At 35.6% G+C, this 20157-nt stretch overlaps 1 protein-coding gene across 5 annotated transcripts in view; it reads left to right on the top strand.

The window, feature by feature from the left end:
- NCKAP1 (NCK associated protein 1) overlaps nucleotides 1-20157 on the top strand; it is a 109281-nt gene that overhangs the window by 82653 nt on the left and 6471 nt on the right. For all 5 annotated transcript variants that reach the window (XM_040475579.1, XM_040475582.1, XM_040475581.1 and 2 more), the window contains 3 exons: nucleotides 9035-9128; nucleotides 16620-16702; nucleotides 17124-17204. In XM_040475579.1, coding sequence (XP_040331513.1) covers nucleotides 9035-9128; nucleotides 16620-16702; nucleotides 17124-17204 — 258 coding nt within the window. The remainder of the gene's footprint in view (nucleotides 1-9034; nucleotides 9129-16619; nucleotides 16703-17123; nucleotides 17205-20157) is intronic.

Below are 20157 nucleotides of genomic sequence, written 5' to 3'. Positions count from 1 at the left end.
TAAGTGAAATCATATGGTATTTGTCTTTCTCTCACTGACATATTTCACTTAACATAATATTCTCTAGTTCCATCCATATTGTTGCATATGGCAAGATTTCATTCTTTTTTATGGTTGACTAATATTCCGTGTGTGTGTGTGTGTGTGTGTGTGTGTGTGTGTGTGTGTGTGTCCGTCCATTCATCATTCGATGGATATTTGGGCTGTTTCCATAATTTGACTATTGTAGAAAATGCTGCTGTAAGCTTTGGGGTGCATGTATCCCTTTAAATTAGTATTTTTGTATTCTTTGGGTAAATGCTTAGTAGTATGATTGCTGGATTGTAGGTATTTCTATTTTTAGGTAGCTTCTATTTTTGAGGAACCTCCATAGTGTTTTACACAGTGGCTGCACTAGTTTACCTTCCCACAAACAGTGCAAGAGGGTTCCTTTTTCTTCACATCCTCACCAACACCTGTTGTTTCTTGTGTTTTTGATTTTAGCCATTCGGACAGGTATACAGTGATATCTGATTGTAGTTTTGGTTTGCATTTCCCTGATGATAAGTGATGATGAGCATCTTTTCATGTGTCTGTTGCCCATCTGTATGTGTTCTTTGGAAAAATGTCTGTTCTTCACATTTTTAATTGGATTATTTGTTTTTTGGGTGTTGAGTTTTGTAAGTTCTATATATTTTAGATACTAACTCTTTATAGGATGTGTCATTTGCAGGTATCTTCTCTCATTCAGTAGGTTGCCGTTTAATTTTGTTGATTGTTTCTTTTGTGGTGCGGAAGCTTTTTCTTTTGATGTAGTCCCAGTAATTTATGTTTGCTTTTGTTTCCCTTGCCTCAGGAGGCATATCTAGAAAACAATTGCTACAGCCGATGACAAAGAGGTTATTGTCTGTGTTCTTCTGTAGGATTTTATTTTATTTTATTTTATTTTTTTTAATTTTTTTTTTCAACGTTTTATTTATTTTTGGGACAGAGAGAGACAGAGCATGAACGGGGGAGGGTCAGAGAGAGAGGGAGACACAGAATGGGAAACAGGCTCCAGGCTCTGAGCCAGCAGCCCAGAGCCTGATGCGGGGCTCAAACTCACAGACCGCGAGATCGTGACCTGGCTGAAGTTGGACACTTAACCGACTGTGCCACCCAGGCGCCCCTCTTCTGTAGGATTTTAATGGTTTCATGTCTAATATTTATGTCTTTAATGCATTTTTTTTAACATTTATTTTTGAAGGAGAGAGAGAGAGATAGAGAGAGAGAGAGCGTGAGCGGGGGAGGGGCAGAGAGTGAGGGAGACACAGAATCTGAAGCAGGCTCTGGGCTCCAGGCTCTGAGCCATCAGCACAGAGCCTGATGTGGGGCTTGAACCCACAAACTGTGAGATCGTGACCTGGGCCAAAGTCGGACGCTCAACCAACTGAGCCACCCAGGCGCCCCTGTAATCTATTTTGAATTTAGTTTAGGGTATGGTGTAAGAAATTAGTCCAGTTTCTTTTGTGTGTTGCTATCCAATTTTCCCAACACCATTTGTTGAAGAGACTGTCTTTTTCCCATTGGATATTCTTTCCTACTTTTTTAAGATTAATTGACCATATAGTTGTGGGTTCATTTCTGGGTTTTCTATTCTTTTTGTTTGATCTTTGTGTCTATTTTTGTGCCAATACCATACTGTTTGGCCACAGCTCTATGGTATAACTTGAAGTCTGGAATTGTGATGCCTTTGCTTTGCTTTTCTTTTTCAAGGTTGCTTTGGCTATTCGGGGTCTTTTGTGGTTCCATACAAATTTTAGGATTGTTTGTTCTAGCTCTGAAATGCTGGTATATTTTGATAGGGATTGTGTTAAATGTGTAGATTGCTTTGGGTAGTATAGACATTTTAACTATTTGTTCATGAGCATGGAATGTCTTTCTGTTTCTTTGTGTCTTCAGTTTCTTTCATCAGTGTTTTATAGTTTTCAGAGTACAGCTCTTTCACCTCTTTGGTTAGGTTTATTCCTAGGTATCTTACTGTTTTTGGTGCAATTGTAAATGCCATTGATTCATTAATTCCTCTTTCTGTTGCTTCATTATTGGTGTATAGAAATGCAACAGATTTCTGTACTTTGATTTTCTATCCTGTCAGTTTACTGAATTTGTGTATCGGTTCTAGCACTTTTTCTGTGCAGTCTTTTGGGTTTTCTATATAGAGTATCATATTGTCTGCAAATAGTGAAGGTGTTACTTCTTCCTTGCTCATTTGGATGCCTTTTATTCCTTTTTGTTGTCTGATTGTTATGGCTCAGACCTACAGTACTATGTTAATTAACAGTAGTGGGAGTAGACATTCTTATCTTGCACCTGACCGCAGAGGAAAAGCTCTCAGTTTTTCCCCATTGAGGATGACATTAGCTGTGGGGTTTTTGTATATGGTCTTTATTGTGTTGAAGTATATTCCCTCTATCCCTACTTTACTGAGGGTTTTTGTTATGAGTGGTGGATGTGGTACTTTGTCAGATGCTTTTTCTGCATCTATTGAAAGGATCATATAGTTCTTATCCTTTCTTTTATTAATGTGGTGTATCACATTCATTTATGAATATTGAACCACCCTTGTAACCCAGGAGTAAATCCCACGTGATCGTGGTGAATGATTCTTTTATTTTTTTTTTATTTTTATTTTTTTTAATTTTTTTTTTTCAACGTTTATTTATTTTTGGGACAGAGAGAGACAGAGCATGAACGGGCGAGGGGCACAGAGAGAGGGAGACACAGAATCGGAAACAGGCTCCAGGCTCTGAGCCATCAGCCCAGAGCCCGACGCGGGGCTCGAACTCACAGACCGTGAGATCGTGACCTGGTTGAAGTCGGACGCTTAACCGACTGCGCCACCCAGGCGCCCTGATTCTTTTAATATATTGTTGGATTCGGTTTGCTAGTATTTTATTGAGAATTTTTATGTCCATTTTCATTAGGGATGTTAGCCTGTAGTTTTCTTTTTTAGTGGAATCTTTATCTGGTTTTGGTATCAGAGTGCTGGCCTTACAGAATGCATTTGGAAGTTTTCCTTCCTTGTCTGTTTTTTGGAATAGTTTGAGAAAAATAGGGTATTAACTCTTCCTTAAATGTTTGGTAGAATTTGCCTGTGAAGCCATCTGTCCCTGGACTTTATTTTGTGGGAGTTTTTTTTTTTTTTTTTTTTTTATTGTTGGTTCAGTTTCTTTTCAGGTTTTCTATTTTTTCCTGTTTCAGTTTTGGTAGTTTATATGTTTTTAGGCATTTATCCATTTCTTCCAGGTTGTCCAATTTGTAGGCATATAGTCTTTCCTTGATTTTAGCATTTTAGAAATCTTCTATGTGAGTTCTCTTACTTGGCCTGACTTTTTATTTATCTTCATAAAAACTTGTATATTTTATTAATGATAGGAGGTTGTATTTGTAGGAAGACTTTTTAACAATCACATGATTATGTTTTGGTATTTAGGGACTTACTATTTTTACCTTTTTACTTCTCAAGTTTAAATCCTAATTTGATTAACTATTTTTCAAAAGACTCCTTCAGATGGTCAACCATAAATATGAAAGGTTTACATTTCTAGCATTGTGCCTTTACCATTGAAATTTCTTCAAAACAAAGCTAGTTCTGGGGCACCTGGGTGGCTCAGTCGGTTAAGCGTCCGACTTCAGTTCAGGTCATGATCTCACAGTTTGTGAGTTTGAGCCCTGCATCAGCCTCTGTGCTGACAGCTCAGAGCCTGGAGCCTGCTTTGGATTCCGTGTCTCAATTCTCTCTCTGCCCCTACCCCACTTGTGCTCTGTCTCTGTCTCTCAAAGAAATAAAAATAAATAAAAACAACAACAACAAAGCTAGTCCTAATGATTCAGTTTTCTGGAATTGCACAGTACTTTACAATGATTTTCTAAGAGATCCCTTTTAACAAAGATACATACATAGTCCAAATTTATCGGATTTCAGCTACTTGTGTATTATTAAGAACTAGAGAAGGTGTTATTTATGACTTTATTTCTGGCCTCTGTGTACTGAGGCATAGTTCCATGTGTATTCTTGTATTTTATTACATAAGAAATCTTATGATCATAATATAATGATTTTTCATATAGACAAGTTCAGTGTGTTGTATATTATTCTCTCACATTGAGATCAATCTCCAAAAGTAGTCAGTCTGCCAGTGGTGATTATAATTGTTTTGCATTTTTTAGTGTCCTATAAAGTTACTGCCCTTAGAATGACCTAATTTATGAAATTACAAGAAGAAATAACATTTAGTGTTTCGCTTCAAGTATTGGTAGGCTAGGTTATTTAGACCATTTTTTTTCCTCCAAAAGACAACTTAAAAAGTTAGAGAGCTATATTAAGAAAGATTCTTCGGGGCGCCTGGGTGGCGCAGTCGGTTAAGCGTCTGACTTCAGCCAGGTCACGATCTCGCGGTCCGTGAGTTCGAGCCCCGCGTCAGGCTCTGGGCTGATGGCTCGGAGCCTGGAGCCTGTTTCCGATTCTGTGTCTCCCTCTCTCTCTGCCCCTCCCCCGTTCATGCTCTGTCTCTCTCTGTCCCAAAAATAAATAAACGTTGAAAAAAAAATTTAAGAAAGATTCTTCTTTCAAAGAAGCTAAAAAAAAAGGTAGGTAGGTTAAAATCGAGGAGAAAGTGGGAAGTCAGACACAAGCCTAGCACTGGAAGCCACTTTTGACCTGAAGACATTTGCTAATCAAGAAGCAACATTTGTAAGATTAAGACACAGTTTTTGTGGTCTTGTGGAGCAAGGAGGTCTGTAATAAAACCCAAAGCCTACCTGCAATGGAGAGTGGGAAATCTGCTTAAATTCCCCTCCACTCTCTTTATACAGATACCTCAAAGGGTTATTATATAAGCCTTCCAGTGCTAGGCTTATGTTTCTGAGTTCCCACTTTCTCCTTGATTATAGCTTACTTATCTTTTTAGCTTCTTTGAAAGAAGACTCTTTCTTTATATAGCTCTCCAACTTTTTAAGTTGTCTTTTGGAGAAAAGAGGTCTAAATTAGCCTACCAAGGGCAGTTGTGAACTGGATATGATCTGCCCCTCCCAGGTTCTCCAGCCCTTTTGGTGTTACTCTCTTTGTTCAAGGAATATATAGTCTTAAATATGGATTAAGATGGTCCTGGATGAGTTGTGCCCCAAAGTACTTGGCAGAAGATAACAAATATTCTTTGGAGAAAAGTTTCAAGTAATTCTTACAAACTTTTTCAAAAACCGTAACCTCTAGGTGGAGAGTGGAAGTCTGTTGGAGATCATTGGAGTGTGGAATAGGAGATTCAGTACTCTAGTTGGCCGTCTCAGGTCATTTTCTCTCCTGCTACACCCTCCACCCCCACCACCAACTTTTGCTCCTGAATTTAGAGTTGTCCTTGTTGGCATCACTTCTTAAGATGGTGAGAGGTTGGATGTGCAACAGTCCCCTATACAGACATGTAATAACCCTCTTGTTTAGGTTTAAGTCTTTCTATGTCACTGCCTACAACTTCTGAGCCCTGCTTGGGTCCTAAAAAGCATGCATCAACTTGCCTTCTATACTATGTCTTGAGGACCCTTTTATTTCAAAGAGTAAATTTGTCAGTGAAAAAAAGGAGAGCTGCTTTATATTTAATGGTCGTGAATAAATTGTGTGTCAGACATAGTCAGCACTGTGCATGCATATTCATGGTAAAATATGTTCATTGCTCTCTGAAGAAGAAAACAGCCAGTCTTCTTTCCTATTAAAATTCTTGGAGTGTTTCATTTGGTGGTGTGCCCATTGAGTCAATATCTCCTTTTAATCCTGCCAAAAGAATCGTTTTTGGCATTTTATAGATCAGTTCCTCCAGTTCTTCATGGAAGACTTTTTTTTTTTTTTTTCAAATGAAGTAGGAAATTTAAATATGTATTGTGCCAAGAATTTAACACTTTCTTATTACCTGAAAACCGAGTTTATTTTTAGTACTCTTGATATGTTTCATTTGATTTGTATTCACTAATGTTACTTCCAGCTTGCAGCCCATTTGCCAATGATATTAATCAATGGCTTTAAGTGTGTAGAGAGCTCTCTTTCAGGATGCAATTGAGGGAGAAAAGAAAAACATTTAAAAATGTATAAACTTTTTAAGTAGAGACATCATTAAATTTTTTTTTTTTGGGGGGGGGATAATGTGCAAACCACTTTGGGGTAATGGTTCTTAAAGTATGGTCCTTGTAGCAGCAGCAGCATTACCTTGGAACTTGTTAGCAATGCACAGTTGGTTTTTTTTAAGTTTTATTTATGTAAGCTCCATACCCAACATGGGGCTTGAACCTCAACCCTAAGATCAAGAGTCGCACTCTCCTCCAACTGAGCCAGTTAAAATCTGTTGTGGGACTAAGACCAAGCAATGTATATTTTAATTAATAAGTCCTCTAGATTGTTCTGATACATACAAAAAAATGGGAACCGTTTCTTTAGGGATTGAGATCATGGATTTTTAAATCAGACATACCTGAATTTAGATTGCATAATCCACTGTTTAGTATCTCTCTAACTTTGGACAGATTATTTAATTTCTCCAAGCCTTAGTTTCTTCAGTTGAAATTAGAATGTCACCTCTCATGTGGATAGGTAAATGGGGTTATTTGTAAATTGCCGGGTACAGGAGCTTAAAAGTGATTACAGGGGCGCCTGGGTGGCACAGCCGGTTAAGCATCCGACTTCAGCCAGGTCACGATCTCACGGTCTGTGGGTTCGAGCCCCGCGTCAGGCTCTGAGCTGATGGCTCGGAGCCTGGAGCCTGTTTCCGATTCTGTGTCTCCCTCTCTCTCTGCCCCTCCCCCGTTCATGCTCTGTCTCTCTCTGTCCCAAAAATAAATAAAAAACGTTCGAAAAAAAAAAAAAAGTGATTACAGTGTCTTTACTATTAAACATATACTACTGTCTCTCCTCTTTCTGCCCTTCTCCCCTGCCCCCCATGCGCTTGCACTCTTTCTCTCTAAATAAACTTAAAAAACCATATACCGTAATTTATTGATTCTAAAACACAGTTATTCCATATTAGTATTTCTGAAATTATAGATGTCTTAAAGTTGTATATTAGAAACACTGTGTCAATTTAATTAGTGAAGGTTGTTTGTTTGGTTTTTTTTCCTTAATGGCCCATAAGATAATGGTGCACTTAAAATTCAGTGGTGTATGATTCAGTGATATGTGGTATTATGTTCAGAGTGCAGGAAGACTTTCAGGGTTGAGCATATACTTTGTGTATTGATTGAACCAAGTTTGAGCATGGAACAGGTATTGGATTAGCTCCAGAAAGAGTAGGCATTTTCATCAGAGATTGTAGAAGTTGAGTTTAGCAAACAAATATGACTACAGGTGGGAACATAAAGAGAAATAATCTGAAGTACAGGAATACCTCGTTTTATTGCACTTTGCAGATACTGCAATTTTACAAGTTGTAGGTTTGTGGCCAACCTTGTGTCAAATATATTGGCATCATTTTTCCAACAGCATTTGCTCATGTTTGTATCACATTTGGTAATTCTCCCAATATTTCAAGCTTTTTCATTATTACTATATTTGTTAAAATGATTTGTGATTACAACTCACTGAAGGCTCAGATGATGGTTAGCACTTTTAGTAATAAAATATTTTTTAATGTTTATTTTTAAGAGACAGTGTATGAGTGGGGGAGAGGAAGAGAGAGAGGGAGACACAGAATCTGAAGCAGTCTCCAGGCTCTGAGCTGTCAGCCAGAGCCTGACATAGGGCTTAAACCCACAAACTGAGATCATGACCTGAGCCGAAGTTTGATGCTCAACCAACTGAGCCATCCTAACAATAAAGTATTTTTTAATTAAAGTATGGACATTGTTTTTTTAGATATAATGCTGTTGCACACTTTATAGACTACAGTGTAGTGTCAACATAACTTTTTGTATCCACTGGGACGCCAAAAAGTTATTTGACTTGCTTCATTGTGGTATTTGCTTAATTATAGTGGTCCGGAACCAAATCTGCAATATCTCCTAGGTATGCCTGTGATATCAAGTAACGTAAACAAAATTCATACTAGTATAGGAAAAATGATTTTTATAAACATTCTGTATAGGTTTTCATATTCCCCTTGAATCAGTTATCATCAGCCTTTGACAAACCCTCATGGCACTTTAACAATACGCTTGCTGTTAAATCTTTGCAGCCAGGCCTGCTGAATTGAAATATCGAAGAATGAAGCTTGGATTTGTATGTACTTTGAAATATGCCCAGGCTTCATCCCTGGATATTTAAATACTACATCCAGACTTTCCACATACATAAAACCATTATCTCTTACAGAATCCAATTGACTATATTTAATTATAATTTCTAAACTAAATTACTTTTCCAAAACACCTTTTAAGACAAACCTTCTTTAAAGAGTTATGCGTTCTTTAATAGCTGTCTGTACTCCCTTCCCTTATTTTTATCCCTCCATTCTCTTCTCTTCCTTTTTCTCAGTGGTCTCTGAAAGAAGGTAGAGAGTTTTAACACTTCCATTTTATAATTTGTGTGGGAAACCTTGGTCTATTAATAATCCCCATGAAGTGGTACATACCCCAGAAATTACTCTCCCTCTGATTGTATACATCTAGTGGTGAACTGTAGGCTGTCCTTGGCTGCCTTTAACTTTAGCAAGTTTTTTGTTTTTTGCGTTTTTTTTTTTTAGTTGGAATTTATTGCTCTCTATATCCACTTCAGTGTCTGTTTTTTATTATTGATGCTGTTCTGTGCCTAAGCATTAGATAATCCTTTATCCTCCTGTTTATCTTTATTGCTTTTTCTTGAACCATCCTCCCTTCTTGAATTTCAAACGGAATAAAAACATTAATCCTATATAAATAATTTTAAGATTCTTTTTTTAAACCAACAACAAAAGTATATAGCATAGAGCATCTGGATTTCATGAATTGTATTTCCTACTTGCTGGATTGTGATTTCAAACATGCTCTTGTCTCATTAATGCAAGGAGGTCTATGCCTAAGCTAGAATCTTTCTTACTTTTTGTTTTGTTTTGTTTTGTTTTAGAAACTTGTGGTAGAGAATGTTGATGTGCTAACACAAATGAGGACCAGCTTTGACAAACCAGATCAGATGGCTGCACTCTTTAAAAGATTATCATGTGAGTAACTCATGATACTTTCTGTAAGTATTAAGACCTTGAATTAAGCCTTTATTCAAACATAAATATAAGCACTCCTTAGCTTATGAAGAGAACCAGAAAATTCTTGCAGTCAGAGGATATTTTAAGTACATGACTGATGTATGTCACAGTTGGTTTTTTGGGTTTTTTTTTTTACCATACTCTTAGTCCCATGATCAAATATTTAGCGAATATTATCGATTAGTTATAAACTCATTTAATACAAAGTAAGTCTATGTTAACTTAGACTAAAGGAGAATTAACTTTTGAGTTAACTTTCTAAAAATCAACTTTATTGTGGTGTAGTTTACATACAATGAAATCTGTGCATGTAAATGAGCAGTTTGATGGATTTTGACAAATGTATACATCCAAGTAACCTTTACCACAGTCAAGACACAGAGCACCCCCATCACCTCAGAAAGTTCCCTCTCCCTTTGTAGTCAGTTTCTCACCATCCCCAAACCCAGACAAAAACTAATCTGATTTCTATCACTATAGATTAAATTTGCCTGTTCTAGAACTCCATATAAATGGAATCACACTGCATATACTGTTGTGTCTGCCTTTTTTCATTCAATATGTTTTTGAGATTTACCCAGCTATGTTAAGTGAATCAGTAATCTGTTTCTTTTTATTGCTAACTAGTATTCATTGCATGAAAACCTGAGCCCTACAACTGAAAAAAAATTTGTTTTTAATGTCTTCTTGACATTGATTTTTTTGTGGGATGTATGTTGTGAAACAACAGTGAATCTTAAATATATATTAAAGTATATTTAGACAGGTAACTTTTAGATCCACTTGAATTTATTTTCATTTGCTTTGTACTTGAACTTATAATTAAAAATTATTCTAAAGTCATACTTTATGATTCATTTAAAAGCCTTTCCGGGGTGCCTGGGTTGGCTCTGTCAATTAAATGTTCAACTCTTGTTCTCAGCTCAGGTCATAATCTCATGGTTTGTGACTTTGAACCCTGTATCCAGCTCTGTGCTAACAGTGCAGAGCCTGCTTGGGATTCTCTGTCTTTCCCTCCTTCTCTCTCTGCCCCTCCCTGCTTGCTCGCTTTCTCTCAAAATAAATAAATAAGCTTGAAAAAATAAAGGCCATTCCAACAGTAGAAAATTAATCAAATACCAAATAAAATATTCTTTGTATTTGAGAAAACCAGAGTTTATTCTCCCAAATAAAAAATCGTCGTGAGGAAAATTAAAGCCATGCATGTATTTTACATAATACTTCTCCTTTGATAATTTTATTTACTTTTTAAATTTTTTAAAAATGTTTGTTTTTGAGAGAGAGAGAGCACGGACAAGCAGGGGAGGGGCAGAGAGAGAGACACACAGAATCCAAAGCAGGCTCCGGGCTCTGAGCTGTCAGCATAAGAGTCCAACACAGGGTTCAGAGCTGAATTCCGATGTTCAACTGATTGAGTCACCCAGGTGCCCCAATATCTTCTTTAATTTCATTTATTAGTTTAATTTAATTTATTTTAATTTTTAATTTTTATTTTTGAGAGAGAGACAGAGTATGAGTGGGGTAAGGGCAGAGAGAGAGAGAGAGAGAGAGAGAGAGAGAGAGAGAGAGAATCCAAAGCAGGCTCCAGGCTCTGAGCTTATTATTAGCACAGAGCCTGATGCAGGGCTCAGCCTCAGCACACTGTGAGATCACGACCTGAGCCAAAGTCGGGCACTTAACCAACTGAGCTACCCAGGCACCCTCTGATAATCTTCTTTTGAATGTTAGGCAGCTATATAAAACTTTATAAAAGTGTAAAATGATTTAGAGAATTACTTTATTAGTCTGTCTTCAAAAATGCTTTAAAAAATGCAAGCTTTTTAAATAAAAATTAGTATAAAATTAAACTATATGATATGTTGCCTTGTAGAGCAGGTCAGTTGTTGCCAGAACTGGGAAAAGCAAACAAGGAAGTTTTTTGGGGTGATGAAACTGTTACCACAGTGGCGAGGTGGTTACACAAATCTATACATTAAATTTTTTTTCCTAGAGCTATATACCAAAAGAAGGAAAGAAGGTCAGATTTACTGTATGGTACTTAAAAAATGAAATTAAAAAGCTAAAAATGAAAGTACTGAGTTGGTAGTATTAGAGGGAGGTAGAGTGTGAATAAATATTTAGTAGGAAATTATTTTTAAATCTCTACCTGATCTTTTTTGTTCATTGTTTTACTATGTACTTACATTTTCTAGTCTTGTTTTCTTTATTCTTAATTATTTATTGTGTGTTTCTCCCGTTTTTTAATAGATCGCCCAACCAGCCTAACTACTTAACTTTTTACTAATAAATAATGTTTTGACAATATCATCTGGTTAGAAGCATTTAATCCACTCCAATGTTCAGTGCCTGTTTACTGTTAACTTTAACTCTCTTGTTTGTAGAATCGAAACAAAATGAAATTTGTTAAAACTCCAAACAGTTTGCAGATTTTCAAAGTAAAATTCATAATCCTTTATGTAGATTTTATTTACTTGAATTTTTGTATATGGTAGTGGTGATTCATGACTTAACAGAATTGGCCAAAATCTAAATTGCTGAGTCTTAATGACCCATGTATGTCAAATTTGCCTTTAAATAGAATTTATTAAATCTTTTTGGGGATTTGAAAAAAGAAAAGATCTGCTTGCGAATGGCTTATTTAGTGGAGTAGAGAAAGCTCTTCTTTCAGTTGAACTATTTTCCAAAATTCTTTTGTCTTAGATCCCTATCTTTGTGCTTCCTTTACCCTATATCCAGAAGTTGATGTACTTTTGTAGCAGTTTGACTTTCATAGCTGACAACCACATTCTTTTAATACCTTTAAAAAGCAGTATAATTTATTAAAAGTAGCTTTGAATTGGGGCGTAGTCTGGAATTAATCTTCAGTTTTAGGACTTTCTAGCTATGTGACTTGAGCAAATTTAATAATGTGTCTCTGTTTTCTCACAGTGTGTCTCATGGGGCTAGGTTAATCACTCTATTGACTTTCTTATTATAAATCTTTATTTTCTAATTTTGCCCTGACTTTGCCACCATCTGCAAACCTACAAGTTGCCTCCAAAGACCTTTACTTTAGCAGTACTTTGAATGTCTTTATCACCTGAAATTGCTGTACTGGTAAAATCTTGAATTTGAAACTCACTCTCAGATCATAGTCCTGTCTTATGGCTTTCCCACTCCTCACTCCTTTGCCCCTATTAAATTTTTTGTCCTGGCTTATTGAAACTTTGACCTCTCTCTAATTTCTAATCAGCCACTTCCTGGTTTTACTTCCTTATCCATTCTGGACTATAAAGTTTAGTGATTTTAATTGCATTCTCCTCTGTGCTGTCATACTCTGACTTTGCTACACTTATTGCAAGCAGTTTCCCTGATCCCAGAAAAACCCCCTACCCCCTGGAAGCCAGATACTGCTTGTAAAATAAAACTTGTTATTGTTTTTTGTTAAGCTTGCCTCTTATTCATCCCTACCATTCTTCACGTTGCTAAATTTTACTAGCTTGAATTTGCTCTTTTGTCTTCCAAATTTTCTATTTACTCTTGTACATCATAATGTGGTTACTTTCCTGAAACCTTTCTGGAACAGGTCCATTAGTGACTATCCATTTTCAAAATCTGGTCCTTTTTCTTATTCTACTTGATTTCTCTGTAGTATTACCTTTTGCTCTCCTTTTTATTGAAACTTCATTTTCTTCATTTGCCAATACTTTTGTCTCTTACCTTTTGCAAGCCACCATTTTACACTCCTATTGGGAAAATGTATCCAGTCTTATGTATCAGTGTTTCTTTAAATATTCATCTCTAGCCTTGATTCTCCCTCTGGAGCTCCAGGCATTTAATACCAAGTGCTAGTTTGACAAGGGTGTAGTCCATGGACTGGAGTTTGTTAAGAATGTAAATTGTTGGTGTTCCACCCCAGACCTACTAAATCAATTTGCTGGGACCCAACAAGTGATTCTGACTCGCACTGAAGTTTGAGAAACACGGTTAGATATCTACAGCTATATGACCCACAGGTACTTGGCAACATCTCTGGAATAGGAAGGATATTCCCCTCATGGGAGGTATAAGTGGGTGGGGAGAAAGCATGGTACACTTTTATTGCCATTTTATTACCTCCCATGCCATTCAGCCAGTGATTCTCACAGGGAAATTTGGGTATGCTCTCTGACTCTTCTTGTCATCACATTCCACATCCAGTAGCTGTATCTTCCAGATTAGAGTCTGCAAATTGGTGGGTTATGTTTGGCCCAAGGATAGAATTTGCTTGGCTCTATCCTGCATTAAATTAAAAAACAAAACAAAACAAAACACAGTCTCTTTGATCATTATTTTAAAAATGAAAGATTTTTGCATAAATATCCAAACTTCTGGCTTCCTTCCTGAACCCTAGGACATATTTCCCCACATGGCAGTGATTGGCTGGAGCTAATAAGCAGTTGCCCCCTTTAGAATTTTTTTTCTCCAGTTCCTTCCTCTCATTATTGTTTCCCCATTCTACTTAACTATTTTATGTTACCTGCCATAGATTTGAGCTTTTAACTCCTTCAGACTCCACCTCTTAAATGTGATGCCTGAATCTATTCCTTTTATTCCCATGGTTCCCATTTAAGGCTCTGTCATTATTTTGTGAACTACAGTTGTGGCTTCCTAATGAGTCCAGTCTTCCCTTTCTAAACCATCTTCCACATTTAAAGTCATATTTCTAAAGGTTTCTTTTCCTATCACTCTTTATATTAAAAAACAAACAAACAAACAAACAAACAAACCTGAACTACTAACCTTTCCTTGCTGGAGCATAGTCTCAAACTCCTTAGCATGGCATTAGAAAGCCATTATTTGGATCAACCTCCTATCCCGACATTCTTTCTAGAAACCTTATTTTCCCCACTGCTTTTTCTTGCCTGGCCTGAGATCCACATAGCCTCTGCTCTTAGTCTTGGGATATGCCTTAGCCTGTTTGGGCCGCTACAATAAAATACCAAAAATTGGGTAGTTTGTATGCAACAGAAATTTGTTTCTTACGGTTCTGGAGTCTGGAAGTCCAAATTCATGCTGCTGGCATGGTTGGGTGAGGCCCCTCTTAAGCGTCACAGACTTGTCATTGTATTTTCACATAACTGAAAGGGATAAGGTTCTCTCTGAAGCCTCTCTTACTGAAGGCAGTAATTAAATTATTGAGAGTTCCACCCTCATGGCTTGAGTACCTTCAAAAGGCCACACCTCCTAATACCATCAGCTTTTTGGGCTTAAGATTTTAATATATGAATTTTGTGGAGACTTAAACATTGAAAGCATAGCAAGATATTAATAAATTATGGAGGCTAAGAGGAAGTGCCAGTGGTTAAAAAGGTATGGCAAATAATTCATTAACAATTAAGTTAAACACATTTCTTACCATGAAGTTCCTCAGAACTTGAAAAAAAATTTTTTTAATGTTTATTTTTGAGAGAGGGAGAGAGAGATAGAGTGTGAGGGGGAGGGGCAGAGAGAGGGAGACACAGATCCGAAGCAGGCTCCAGACTCTGAGCTTTCAGCACAGAGCCTGATGCAGGGCTTGAACACACGAACAGCGAGATCATGACTGAGCCAAAGTCAGATGCTTAACCAACTGAGCCACTCAGGCGCCCCTCAGAACTTTTAATGTGTCATTATTGTTCAAGGGGAGGTTGTGAGATATAGTTTTGGCAAAATTATTTGATTAAGTTCTGGGTATCATCACTTGGAAAATATATGATTATACCACACTACTTATTTTCTGATATACTCTCTGCCTTTCCTTTTTCTGGATTCCCTTTTTTTTTGTTGTTTGCTGATGTGGAATGCTTTTGTCTTCTTAATGTTCTTTTATGACCATCTTGGGTGATATTTTCTTAAATAGTTCCTTTCACCCTTTTTCTTCTCTCCTTTTCTGGATCGTAACAATTTCCTAGTCTCCTTTCTTGAATAACCGTGTCATTAAACATCTTCTAGTCTGAGTTTCACTCCACTGAGTGTTAGAGAAAGATTAAAAATATTGATTGATTAGACTAGTTCCTGCTCATGTGGATTGTATAACATATTTGTGCCTCACCTCATTTTATTAACACTACTGTTTTAATTCTCATCACATTTTGGCTTATGTTATGGCTGTTAGTATGTTTTAATACAGATGCTATGGTCAGTTTTAAACAATCCACACAGGACGTAGAAAGTCAAAACAGTTCTCTGCAATCCTACTCCTCAAAGGCAACTATAGTTAACAGTTTTCTGTATGTTTTTCTAGAAATATGTTATCAAATATATGTGTGTATATATATATGTGTGTGTGTGTATATATATGTATGTATATATATGTAATATATATATATGTATGTGTATATATATACATTATATACTGTTGACTCTGAACAACATGGGGTTTAAGGGCATTGACCCCGCCCCTGTAGTCAGAAATCTGCATAGAAATTTTGACTCCCCCCAAATTTAACGACGAATAGCCTACTGTTGACCAGAAGACTGATAAACAGTTGATTAACATATTTTATATGGTATATGTATTATATACTGTATTCTTACAATAAAGTAAGCAAGAGAAACAAATGTTATTAAAATCGTAAGAGAAAATAAATTTATAGTACTGTACTTCATTTACCTGTGGAAAAAAATCCACATGTAAGTGGATCTGCACAGTTCAAACCTGTGTTGTTCAAGGGTCAACTGTATATCTTTTATCTCATAAATAGGATCATATTTTCTTAGTTTTCTTGACAGTCCGTTTAGACTGTTACTTAATGTCTAGATTATTATTCTGTTTATATTTGTGTTCTTATTATACAGTATTATGCCTTATATATCAGGAATAATTCAGTAAATGTTTGTTGGCTTTTTAAAATATGAAAGTATTGATCCTTCCAGTTCTAATTGCCTTGAGTTTGTTAAGTTTTAATACTGAATATATAATAATAATTTTCAGAATAATGCTTTCTAACAAAATGTAAATTATCAAATCTGTTTATAGTCTTTAGCACCCTGGTCTTACCAAAACTGCTTGTGATCTCAGTGTCATTTTTTGTTTCTTGACTCTCCACACCTCAACAATTTAAGAATTTATCATCTCCATGTTCTGAGACCTCTGGGCATTTAACTCCTGTCCACTCTGACAACTTCCTCTTTCTCCCGAGTCTCTCTCTCCACCCTCCTACTTCTACCATTTCTGAGAGGATTATCTGGGTGGCTGCTTATGTGATTATTTCAAGATTCTGGTGAACTATCTAAATCATTTTAAAGAATAGTGTGTACTCCATATGAAGTAAACTATAATTTCCTTAGTTTTAATATCAGCTTTCAGTACCTTTGCCTCTTTAATCACTTGTTCTAATCAAATTGCTATTGTGCCTTTTATCATGGGAATTTTATAACTAAAAGTTTTCTCCAAAGTTAAGAAAGACTCTAATTCCTGTTGTTCTCCTCTCCTTTCTTCCAATTTAGCTGTTGACAGTGTCTTGAAGAGGATGACAATAATTGGTGTAATTTTGTCCTTCCGATCATTGGCACAAGAAGCACTTAGAGATGTAAGAAACCATTATAAGTACATATCCAGTCAAATAATCCCTGTTAATTTCCCAGAAATTAAAAGTTACTTAAAATTCCAGTTTTCATAGTTATATATAATCAAATATGTAGAAATTAGGGTTATTAAATTTATTTTTTATTTTGGTATTGAAATTGGGGGTGAGAGGTATAGTTTGCCTAGATACTTTACTACATTTTCAACTTCACTCTTCATTAAAGCATTTTCCATTTTGGCTTTACTCAGCTTGGCATCAAACATATTTCATTTCTCTGTGTCTTAGTACTTTAGAAAATCATGTGAAAATAGAAAAAGTAAAATAATTTTTATGAAAACTAGAAATAATTGAATGGTAATATTTAATAAATTTAGGATTTGCCATTTAAAAATAAGTCTACATTTTTATTTGTTGTCCTGCCTAGGTCTTATCTTACCACATTCCTTTTCTTGTAAGTTCAATTGAAGATTTCAAGGATCACATTCCAAGAGAAACTGATATGAAGGTAATAAAACTTCTATTTGGATTTTAACATTTTCTAAAATGAAATATGAGTTACATATGAAATAAAATTTAATAAACTCAAAACAATTGTAAAGTTTCTGTTTTAGAGTGATTAATTAGCATGCTGGCCTTTGAAAATACATCTTTGAGAGCTCAGCACTAAAATGCTGTGTGGGCATTTTGAAAGTTCATCTTCCTTGGTCACCTATAGCAATGTAAAGTGGGTTGGTATTGGTCTTTTTTCCTTAAGCTTATAGCTTTTTATACATGGTCATTATTAGCAGAATAAGAAAAACAAGCCATTGAGATAGGAGTTGTTTTGTTTTAAGTAAAGTAAAGTTCAATCTGTTTTTTTTTAATTGATGTTTAAAAAGTCTTATAAAAGGATGTCAGTTATAGGGTATAATAAAATTTTAATATCCTGTTTTTATGACTATAAGATTAGTAACCACATGTGAGTTTATGATTTTTGTTTTGAAAATTTTTTGATCATGAAATCCAACTCACTTATTTACTCCCAGCATTAATTAACCAGTAGTTACACATCCTTAAGTGACCTCATGTATATGTTTTCTAAACTTTCATGTGTCTTGGAAAGATTATTTTCTGTTTCATATTTTGAAATGCAGTGACTGAAAAAGTTACGCTAAAGTCTTTTTATGACACTCAAGTCTTCTCAGATTGAAGCCTCTCACTTTCTGAGGCTTATCTTTCATCGCTTGTCCATCCTTGTCCTGTGCTCTTCCCTTTCCTTTTCTTCCTCTGCCCCTCTCTTCATATATGTATCCTGTGAGGTAACTAGTTCTTCCCAATGTGCATGCTCACATCTGTCTGTGTCATCCTCTCATTTATTCTACCTGCAAATCTTGCCCTTTTCTGTTTCTGCCTTTTGAAATCCTGCTTATCTTTTAAGGCGTGATTGAGTTGCCATCTTCTAAGAAACATTCCTTGATCCCCAGGCAATAAAGGATTTTTTTCTTATTATTATCAGACAACTTTTTGTTTATCCATTGTAGAGTTAAATAAGTTCTGCCTTGCATTATAATTGTGTTTTTCCTTTTAAATTTATACTAAGTTGTAAACATTTTGAAGACCGTGTTTTCTATATTTTTGTTTCTCCCACAGTGCTTTGCATAAACATTTGAGATCAATGATTGTCCTACGATTTTATAATTGAAAACCATGTATGATGACTAGTGCAAAATTGTTAAGTGGAAACAACTGTAGAAAAAAAAGTTAAAACATTAAAGAATCCTTCCTTGAGAATACACTGGTGTGTGGATTATGAGAATACTAATTAATATTCTGAGCAACTATTTAATTCTCTTAGCACCAACATAATTATGTTTAGTTTTTAGCAAACTTTCAATAGAACTTCATATTTAAAAAAAAAACCAAGCATGTATTTTTTTAAATTAATCTATTTTTAATTGAAGTATAGTTGTCATACAGTACATTAGTTTCAGATGTACAATGAAATGATTCAACATTTATATCCATTATGAAGTGCTTGCCTTGATTAAGTATAGCTACCATCTGTCACCATACAAAGTTACTATAACATTATTGACTATATTCCCTATGCTGTACTTTTCATTCATGTGACTTATTTAAAAAAAATTTTTTTTTCAACGTTTATTTATTTTTGGGACAGAGAGAGACAGAGCATGAACGGGGGAGGGGCAGAGTGAGAGGGAGACACAGAATCGGAAACAGGCTCCAGGCTCCGAGCTGTCAGCACAGAGCCTGACTCAGGGCTCAAACTCACAAACTGCGAGATCATGACCTGAGCCGAAGTCGGATGCTTAACCGACTGATACGTATTTTTAATAGCTTTATTTATAGTCACAGAGTTGTGTAACTATCACCACAGCCAATTTAGAGCATTCCAGAAAGAAACCTTATGCCCATTAGCAGTAATTCCCTAATTGTTCCTAGTCCCAGCCTTAGGCAACCACTAATCTACCTTCTGTTTCTGTAAGTTTGCCTATTCTTGACACTTCATATAAATCATACAATATGTAGTCTTTTGGTACTGGCTTTTACTTCGCATAATGCTTTCAAGGTTTATTGATGTAGCATGTATCAATACTTCATTTCTAATTGCTGAATAATATTCCATTATATGGATATACAACATTTTATTTATCCTTTCATCAGTTGATGGTCATTTATGTTGTTTTCACTTTTTGGCTATTATAAATAATACTTCTGTGACTATCCATATACAGGTTTTTGTGTGGACATATGCTTCCCTTTCTCTTAAGTATATGCCAGGAATTGAATTGCTAGGTCATATGGAAACTCTATGTTTAACCTTTTGAGAAAGTGCCAAATTGTTTTCAAAGTGGTTGTGCCATTTTTCATTCCCAGCAGCAGTGTATGAAAGTTTCACTTTCTCTGTATCCTTGTCAGTACTTGTTGCTGTCTGTCTTCTTAATTATAACCATGCTAGTGTGTATGAAATGGTGTCTCCTTGTTTTGCTAAACATTTTCCTGAAATGATGGATGTTGAACATCTTTTCATCTACTTATTGGCTGTTTGTGTATCTTCTTTGGAAAAATATCTGTTCATATCATTTGCTCATTTTTTCACTTGGATTGTTTTGTTTGCCTTTTTAATTCTGAGATACAAAATTCATTATATGTTAGGATACAAGTCCAGTAACAGATACATGCTTTGCAAATCTCTTGTTCTGTGGGCTGTTTTTTTCATTTTCTTAATAATATCTTCTGCAGCACAAAAGTTTTTAATTTTGATGAAGCCTAATTTGTCTTTTTTTTTCTTTGGTTACCTCTGCTTTTGGTTCCCTAAGAAACCATTGCCTAACCCACAGTTGAAAAATTTATACCTATATTACTTCTAAGAATTCTGTGGTTTTAGCTCTTATGTTTAAGTTTATAATCCATTTTGAATTATTTTTTGTGTGTAGAGTGAGTGGAGTAATTTTTTT

Source organism: Herpailurus yagouaroundi, unplaced genomic scaffold, assembly GCF_014898765.1.
Source record: "Herpailurus yagouaroundi ecotype Mexico unplaced genomic scaffold, PumYag 140, whole genome shotgun sequence".
Classification (NCBI taxonomy): Eukaryota; Metazoa; Chordata; class Mammalia; order Carnivora; family Felidae; genus Herpailurus; species Herpailurus yagouaroundi.
Note: the sequence above shows the minus strand (reverse complement) of the source record. Positions and strands in the feature narration are given on the sequence as shown.